Source organism: Verticillium dahliae, genomic scaffold (assembly GCF_000150675.1).
Source record: "Verticillium dahliae VdLs.17 supercont1.15 genomic scaffold, whole genome shotgun sequence".
In the NCBI taxonomy this organism is placed as follows: domain Eukaryota; kingdom Fungi; phylum Ascomycota; class Sordariomycetes; order Glomerellales; family Plectosphaerellaceae; genus Verticillium; species Verticillium dahliae.
In genome coordinates, this window is record NW_009276934.1 from 471,421 (window position 1) to 479,642 (window position 8,222).

The following is an 8,222-nucleotide window of genomic DNA, read 5'->3' on the forward strand; positions in this document are numbered from 1 at the left end:
TCTCCGTCCCCTTCTCACTGCTGCCACTCCTGATTATCGCTCTTCTCGAGCACTATAGTCTCGCACCTCCTCACCCCCCCGCCCTTCCCACTGCGTCCTCCCTCTCGTTCGTGCCTCGCTGCGCCATCCGCTCCCACGCCCCTATTTCACCCCTCACCTTCCCTCTCCCCCTCCGGCCAACCTCTACTCTCCCTTCTGTCCCCGCCTGCCTCTTGCTCCGCCCCCCCCACCTCTCCGCACCGCTCGCAGACGCACCATGCCTCCGCTGCCTACCCGCCCCTCGCATCCCTCCATGCCGGCGACCTCCTCTTTCCGGTAGACCTCCGCTCGACGCCGAGCTGGACAATCCACTCCATCCGCCGGAGCTTGTAGAGGTGCGCCCACGACGAGAGCGACAGGGCGAACGTCTCGACGGACGCCCCGCCGTCGGCGGCGCGGTACACGATGGGCTGCGCGCCCGTCTGGTGCTGCAGGATCTGGTCCACGTCCTCGGCCTCGAACTGGAGGTTCTCCCAGTCGCGGACCACGTGGCACAGCGTGCGCCGCACGCGACACCGGTTCTGGCAAAAGGTCCGCAGGATGTCGAGGTACGGCTGCGCCGCCTTTTGACGGAACGTCTCCATCGTCTCGGCCACGATGAAGCGCGGGTCCTGCGGCGCCTCGACGTCGTCGTTGGCCCGGTCCAGCAGCGTGCTGCACGGCAGCGCCACGATGGCGAGGTCGTTGTCCAGTAGCATGCGTATGCTCATGTGCCCGAGGACCTCCATGTCCTTGAACAGAAAGTTCTGCAGCAGCGTCCGGATGTAGATGAGAGCCTGGGGTTTTTTGGCCTGGAATGTGAGGACAAAGGTCTTGATTGGTGGTCAGCATGGCAAACGGCAGGCAGGTCCATTTCCTTGATAGAAATATTTTTTTTTATTTCTCCTTTGGATACAGTCTCTTACCTGAAGACATTGCGAGTCGTGGTACTCGAGCACGTCAATAACCTCGACGCCATCCTCAAAGAGTCGCTTGATGTGCCCAAAGGCGTCGTCGAAGCTCAGCTGCACGATCGGCCGCGGCGGCATGGTACTAGCAAGCTTCCGCTGCAGCTTTGCGCTGAAAGCGTCGGGGACATCCTTTGCCAGCGCGTGGCTGCTCTGCAGTCCCTGTACCATGGCGAGGGACTCCCTCCAGGGGCCTCGGATGAGATCGGGAGCTGTGCGGTACTGAATGGCGTCGGTGGCCGCCAGAAAACTGTGTCGCAACAGCAGCCGGTCATGGAGGGCGCGGATGATGTCGGTGGGCACCGAGTCCTCGAGACCTTGGAGGAGGCTGCTCGTTTCTAGAATAATTTGGCGAACGCTCTCGATGGAAAATTTGTCCAGGAGGTTTCTGTGGTATGTATTTGTGACAAAGTCTTCCTCCTGTCATGTTTGTTAGCACGACGAGCCGAGCCAAGGGGTTTGTTTTTAGCCAAGCACGAGCCTCGTAGTAGTGCTCGTTGATGATGCTCTCGTTGACCTGTCCGCACGTCTTGAGCAGACCGAGGCAGTAGGCTCGCAGCACAGCGTGCATGGGCGAGGGCGTTGTGACGGCAGGATTTCTGATAAAGTGTGCTTCGTCGAGCGTCGAGGGCGCAGGCATCAGGATCGATTCGACATAGGCACATGTGAAAACCGTCTGGGAGAGAGGGTAGCCGACATGCCAGGCCATCTACGAAGAAGAAGAAGAAGAAGAAAACAAGATCAGTCTGAGTGAAGAGACGTGGCGAAATACGTGGGTGGCTCACTTCGTGGCAGAGCAGCTGGTCGATGATGCCGAGGACTTCTTCGGGCAGCAAGGGTTTTGATACGTCATAGTCGTTGTCGAGGGACTCACCCGGCTCCAAGCAGCCGCTGTCCATCTTGGGGTCCATGATCTGGGGTTGGCCTCATCAGCTTGGCATGCTCTGCAGGGGGCGGCGAGAGAGAAGCAAACCTCGAGAGCACCGACAGACTCAAACAGAGTGAAGAAGCCATCTTTGACGAGCTCGCCAGGTGCAAGTGCTGCCATGTGGTCAGCCGACGGTCCACGTCGGACTTGCCGGTAAAAGAGAGATGCTCACTTGACGCTGCTTTCCGGAACCGAGACGTTATGTCGAATGCGACTATGCCAGGGGTCGACGCGGACGCTGGTACAGGTGGTGCGGGTCTCGGCTGCTCATGAGCTCGGATTTCCTCGAGGGAGAGCCTCGAGATGTCTGGACGGGGTCAGCGATCGAGCTCGAGAACCAAGAACCAAGAACCAAGAACCAGGGCTGGTTTCCGTGTACCTTGTGACGCCTCGAGAGCGGGCGAGGCCGCCATCGTGTGTGGTGGTGCAAAGCGATCGTGAGCCCCAAAGCTTGGCTGGCCATGCAGGTTGGAGGCGAGTTTAGTACGTGAGGTGCCCAGGCCGAGTGAAGTGAGGTGAGTGGAGGGGCTGTTCGTTCAAATGACAGGCGCCGTTGATGCAAAATCCACCCAGTACCTACTACCTTGGTATGCAGTCACGACAGAGACGGGAAGGACCGAGGGGTGTTCAGATGCTGCTCCAATACATCCAGCAATGCTCAATGATTCCGATGCCATCAAGAAAGAACGAGTCACACGCAGTAGATGGACAGCCTGAGGTCAAAAAACCAACATGATGGTTTATGTTTGGGCGTCTGCCAGCTCACTTGGGTAGACAGAAGTGGGCACGCGGCTTAGTGCCGAGTTTGCCCGGCAGACGCTGGCGGTACTGATGGTGGTGTATGTATCCGACCCAGCAGCTGTCCAGCGAAACAACAGCACGTATAAGAAGACGGACAAGCCATGTAAAGCCCATGGCAGAATCCAGTAGACCGCATCATTAGCAGGAATTGATATCGAATAACGCGGGTCGTCTCTATGATACAGCCGCCCCTTGACCAGCGGGCGAGCGGGCGGGGAGATGCATCTCGCAGGTATCCTCCTCCCTCCCGTCTACTTCCTCACACACACCCTGCTGCTGCTGGTGCTCCTGCTCCTGCTCCTCCACTGCCACCCATCATCCTCCCCTTTTGCGTTCGATACACGGGCTTACGAGGAGCCGGCGGCGGCATTCTCGACAGCCTGGGCGGCGTTGGCCTTGACGAGGTCCTTGGGCTCGCCCATCTTGCCGTTCTGTTCGTCGCGGTGTTTGGGTCAGCGTTCCGTTTTCACGCCCATGTTCTTTCTTTTCCACCCTTCTTGCCACGCCCCCCCTTCGTCCCCAGGGGGCGCTCTGGCTCGGGGCAGATCATTCAGTGTCGGCTTACCTCCCACTTGGCGAACCTGATCTCGGCGACGGCACCGCGGCGCTCGGCGATGATCCTCTTGTCCTCCTTGAGGCTGCGACGCACAGCACGTGCGGACACGGCCAGGAAGCGGTTGTAGCTATGGTTCGGGAAGCGGCGGGTCAGTTCTCGGAGGCCAGTTCATTTCGTTTTCCTGCCCATGGCGATGCGGGACATTCGGACGGCCAGCAGAAGGGGATCGCAATTGCACTCACGTGATGCCGGCGGCTTTCCACGCGAAGACCATGTTGGCGATTGGTGACGGAGCGAGGATTGGTGATGGGAGAGATTGGGGTGGGTGGTTACGGGTGCGATGGTGGTGATGCCAATTGAAGGTTCTCGGTCGGGATTTGCGTCGGAAGCTCACTTCTGGTGTTTCGGCCTGAGGCGACCAGAAAGGTACAAGATACATGCAAGGTGGACCCAACTCACCCAACAGTCATCCTCCTCCTCCTCCTCTGACCTCCCTCCATCCACCCGGAAAGCCCCGCCTCGACACACCTTGCCCATGTTCAACCTGCTCGATCAGCATAGCCAGTCGCTTCTGAGGCCGTTGATGTCTTGTGTCTGATGCACGGCGAGCATCAGCCCTGCCCACCTTGGACAACATACCTTGGACAACAGACCTCGGACAACACACGGGGCATCCCATCCCAGTGGACCTCGCGGCAATGCAATGTAGTGTGCCGACACTTGTCTAGAGCTCACCCTGAGCATGCTGAGCATGGATGGATTCACCCGCGCCGTGACGAATTCGGCAACGTCTTGCACGGCGCACTCGCACTCGCACCTGCGTTGGGGAAGTTGTCGCTGATGCAGCCAATACACCATGTCCGTCAAGCCTAGCTGAGCGAACTGACTTCACCCTATAACAACGCCGCGTGGCATTCATACATTGTTGCCGCAAGCCAGCCTCACGCCATGTGGCTGTTTGTCTACATACATGGACAATGGCCCTGAGTACAAGCTGAAACTACTTATACGACGTTTGACCGTCCCTAAAAAGGGCGCGGCTACAATGTTCATCGTATCCCATCGTCTATCAGTACCTTCAACATGACCGCCTCCCAGGATACAGCAGTTCCTCCGGCCATGGGGCCTAAGATTGCCATCATCGGTGCTGGCCCGGCTGGTACATTTTTTGCTCTCACCCCTCTGTGCCTTGTCCCGTCTAACAGTCCTCAGGCTGCATGCTCGCGAGACTCCTCCATCGGGCCAATGTGAGCGTCACCGTGTTTGAGAGCGAGGCGTCCCTCGATTTTCGATCCCAAGGCGGGACACTGGACCTCCACACATCGACCGGCCTCCTTGCCATGAAAGAGGCCGGATTATGGGACGAATTCCTCGAACACGCGCGATATGACGGGCAGTACATCGCCTGGGTCGACCGGCACGCGCGCCAGCATTTCGTCATGGGAGCCTCCAGTGCGCGGAGCGACGTCCAGGAACGGCCCGAAATCGACCGCGCGCAGCTGCGGCGCATCCTTGCGGCATCCCTCCCCGAGGGCATGATCAAGTGGGATCATCGTCTTCGGCGTGTCGAGGCGCCCAACACGCTCGTCTTTGACAAGCTGACGACGTCTGACTTCGACCTCGTCGTGGGTGCCGAAGGCGCCTGGAGCAAAGTCCGCAAATTCGTCAAGCCCGACGTTGATCCCACCTACACCGGCATTGGGCTCTACGAGCTCAGCATTCCGAATGCCAGCGTGACGGCGCCGGAGCTCTATCAGCTCGTCAACAGGGGCAGTGTTTTCGGTCACGCGGATGGAAAGCGCCTCTCGATCCAGCAGATGGGCGACGGCAGCCTCAACGTTTACGTATCATCCCTGAAAGACGGGGCGGACTGGATGAGGCCGGAGAAGTGCGGGCACGACACGTCAGACCTGGCAGCCGCCAAAGAGGCCTTGATGGAGGAGTATCGCGACTGGGACAGCACCATCACCGACGCCATCCTCAAGCCACAAGGGGCCTGCAAGACGAGGTCGCTGTACATGCTGCCCGTCGGCTTCCGATGGGAACACCACCGAGGTGTCACCGTCATTGGCGATGCGGCGCATCTCATGGGGCCCTTTGCCGGGGAGGGCGTCAACGTGGCCCTCGAGGACGCCATGAGGCTGGCGGCGTCCATCATCGCGGCCGCCCAGAACACGGAGGATGGGAAGGAGACACTCGACCGGCAGGTGGACGCCTTTGAGAAGGACATGTTCCCGCGCATGGAAAAGGTGCAGCGGCTGACGGACGAGCTGATGCACGATTACTTCCACACGCCGGGTGTACCGCAGAGCATCATGGCGCGGGTTCTGACGAGGCATGTCAAGTTTTCGACGCCGGCGGTACTGCACCCGCTGGCGACGTTGGGGGTGCATGGTTACCTGTTTTGGAACAGCCTGGCCTCCAGATGGCGGTAGGCTTGCTCTGGTGCATCTGCATTGCTTGGCTGCGGTTCGGGAAGCCTGGGAGAGGTTCGGAAAGCTTTGGGGCATGCGTTTCTAGACCAGGCCAAAGTTGCTGGCATGCTCGAGAGGAATGTGATTGTCTCTTGATCTACGATCAGCTTGTAAGTCGTAGACGCTATCTGGGACGGTGGCGTCAGATGTGCTGGGTGGAGAAAGAAAGAGAGAGAGCCGTCGGCTGGGATATCCAGGTCGAACCTTGGTTTAAATCGGATGCCACTGTACATCATGACCCCCTCATTGCTTGCTTTATCCTCCACGGCCTCACAGACGTCGAGTGTTTGTTGAAGTGTTTCACCAGGCCAAGGAGGGTGGGAGGGGGAGGTCCGGGGGGTCCCGGCACTTCCTTAGGGGGAACCTTGGGGGGAGCCTTGGGGGTTCCAGCGGGGTTCCCCAACAGCTGTCGAAAGCAGGTACGGGCCAGTCAGGCTGGCGCGGCTGGCGACGATGCAGGGCACGTGCGCATGGGTACACTGGCCTTTGGCACAGTCTTTTGGCACAGCCTTTTGGCACAGGGCATGAAGCTCTGTGTACCTGGTATTTACCTAGGAGGTAGGTACCTCGCCTTACCTTGCCCTGGGCACCTTACAGCAGGTACCTGCCTAGGTAAGGTATGTACCTACCTAGAAACCCCCCAGAGGTCAGCCACACCCCGTGAGACGTGAGACACGCCAGCCTGCGACCTGGCTCCCTTCCTGGCTCGTCACACGGCCTGACCTCAGTCCTGGAGATCCCCTATCGACCTGCATCTCAGCCCGGATTCTTTGCATCCTCCATCCATCCTGGCCCGAACGCACCTGACCCGTTCCTGTCGTCGTCCCGTTTCGTTCGTCCACTTGACAGCGAAATCACCATCTCATCTCCGCCCTCGACAAGACTTGTTGCGCCGCCCGACGTCGCCCACAACGCCTCTCCTCATGGACGTCTGATCTGGCACCGGTGCCCACCAAGCGCTCTGGCTCCCTGTTCCCCCTCCCCATCGTTTACTCTCCCGATTTGTTTCCACTCGATATACTATTCGGTGCATCTGTTGGCCGCACGCCGCGCTCGTAATACAGCAAGAAAAAAAAGGGGCAAGGACACGTACTAGGCCGTCTCGTAGCAGAGAGACAGGAGGTGGAACGATCCTACGGCCGCGCAACACATTCGAACATTGTGCCCACCCAGCAAAAAGGCACCGCATCGCCATCACGTTGTGGCCACCTCGCCGCCCGTTCGCAAACGACGCGCCGACCCGACCCGACCCGACCCCTCCAGAGGCATCACCGACCCGGTCACGACCGCCACGATGCAGGCACCTGGCCCGTCACGCATGCAGCGCCGCTCCCCAGGCGCCACCGAACCTGGCCCTCCTCCGAATGTCCCCGTTCGTCCCATCTCGCCCGGCGTCGGCATGAACCCCCAGATGCGGTCGTCGACCGCCTCGAGCCGGTCTGCGCAGTCTAGCAGCTCGCGCAGAGGAAAGGTGCGCCGGTTTCCGCCCTCGTTCTGTCTCTTTCTGGCTTCGCCCTGGGTCTGACCGGCCTTCTGAGCCGCCCGCCCTCTTTCTACGCGTCATGTGCTCGCCCCTGCTGGGATCTGCGGCATGCTTCTTGGTGCCGTGGTACTGACGTGTATTCTTGTAGGACTCGACGGGGTCTGCGAACATGCCCCTCTCCCAGATCGAGAAGAGCGTCACCCATCTCCTTGTCGCGACCAAACAGCTGCTCGAAACCCTGACACAATGGTCTCGAGGCCAGGCGACCGACGGCCAAGTGTCCGATGTATATGTTAGGCTGGGATACGAGTTCAACATGGCCTGTCGCGCGTTCAGCGCTATCAACGTCGACACGTCTGACCTAGGCAATGTTCCAGAACTTCTTCGAAACATACTCGAGTCGACTCTGAGCCAGGAAGCGAGCACAGAAAGCCTCGAGAAATACCTGCCAAGGATACGAGACATTATTATCAACTTGTTACACGGCCTCAAGAGGAAACAGCAGAAACTCAGGCAAAAACAGGCGCGGGACAGGGAAGCCGGCGCATCAGGTTCTGCCCCCGAACGCACCGTCAGCACGAGCACCGTCGCCAGCGGCAATACTGGCCTGACCAACCTGCTGGAGGAGGGCATACAAAATGGCTATCGGCCGGATTTGCAGTCGAAGGATACGTCGGGCCAGCCTTCAAATCCCAACCAAAACCCAAATGCGTCGCCGAGCCGTCGTTTCCCGCCGCGCGACCAGTCTAGGACCTCACTCGTCTCGGACCAGTCTTCCATGTCGAGCAACACGATGCAGAATATGCCAGTCATGCCACCGTACCCCGGCGACGAGACGGCCATGCCCGCTGGCCCACCCAACGCGGATCTCAATCTTGACGCCTTCCCGCCGCCGCCGCCGCCTCCAAAGCAGGCCAACAGCGCGCTGGCAGCTCTGCAAAAGGGTGGTGACCTCGAGAGGAGGGCGTCGCGGAGATACTCGCAGTACCAGATC

General features: G+C 59.6%; 4 protein-coding genes across 4 annotated transcripts in view; 2 read left to right on the top strand and 2 right to left on the bottom strand.

Moving 5' to 3' along the window:
- Positions 1–2,327, bottom strand: part of VDAG_07031 (uncharacterized protein) — a gene marked incomplete at both ends in the record, with an annotated part of 2,845 nt that extends 518 nt beyond the window's left edge. The window contains 7 exons of the mRNA XM_009655936.1: positions 274–851; positions 945–1,406; positions 1,504–1,695; positions 1,772–1,900; positions 1,960–2,027; positions 2,087–2,221; positions 2,294–2,327. Of these exons, the coding sequence (XP_009654231.1) occupies positions 274–851; positions 945–1,406; positions 1,504–1,695; positions 1,772–1,900; positions 1,960–2,027; positions 2,087–2,221; positions 2,294–2,327 (1,598 nt within the window). The remainder of the gene's footprint in view (positions 1–273; positions 852–944; positions 1,407–1,503; positions 1,696–1,771; positions 1,901–1,959; positions 2,028–2,086; positions 2,222–2,293) is intronic.
- Positions 2,328–3,062: 735 nt separating this feature from the next.
- Positions 3,063–4,129, bottom strand: VDAG_07032 (uncharacterized protein; the record flags this gene model as incomplete). Its single annotated transcript, XM_009655937.1, has 4 exons — positions 3,063–3,146; positions 3,281–3,398; positions 3,514–3,680; positions 3,911–4,129. 4 exons carry the CDS (start codon positions 4,127–4,129, stop codon positions 3,063–3,065), a joined length of 588 nt encoding a protein of 195 aa, XP_009654232.1.
- A 225-nt stretch (positions 4,130–4,354) lies between these two features.
- Positions 4,355–5,706, top strand: VDAG_07033 (tetracycline resistance protein from transposon; the record flags this gene model as incomplete). The annotated part of the gene is made up of 2 exons (XM_009655938.1): positions 4,355–4,430; positions 4,484–5,706. The coding sequence occupies 2 exons, from the start codon at positions 4,355–4,357 to the stop codon at positions 5,704–5,706; spliced, it is 1,299 nt and encodes a 432-aa protein (XP_009654233.1).
- A 1,333-nt stretch (positions 5,707–7,039) lies between these two features.
- The window catches only part of VDAG_07034 (bud site selection protein), a gene marked incomplete at both ends in the record, with an annotated part of 3,292 nt that continues 2,109 nt past the window's right edge, over positions 7,040–8,222 (top strand). Inside the window, 2 exons of the mRNA XM_009655939.1 lie at positions 7,040–7,216; positions 7,377–8,212. Of these exons, the coding sequence (XP_009654234.1) occupies positions 7,040–7,216; positions 7,377–8,212 (1,013 nt within the window). The remainder of the gene's footprint in view (positions 7,217–7,376; positions 8,213–8,222) is intronic.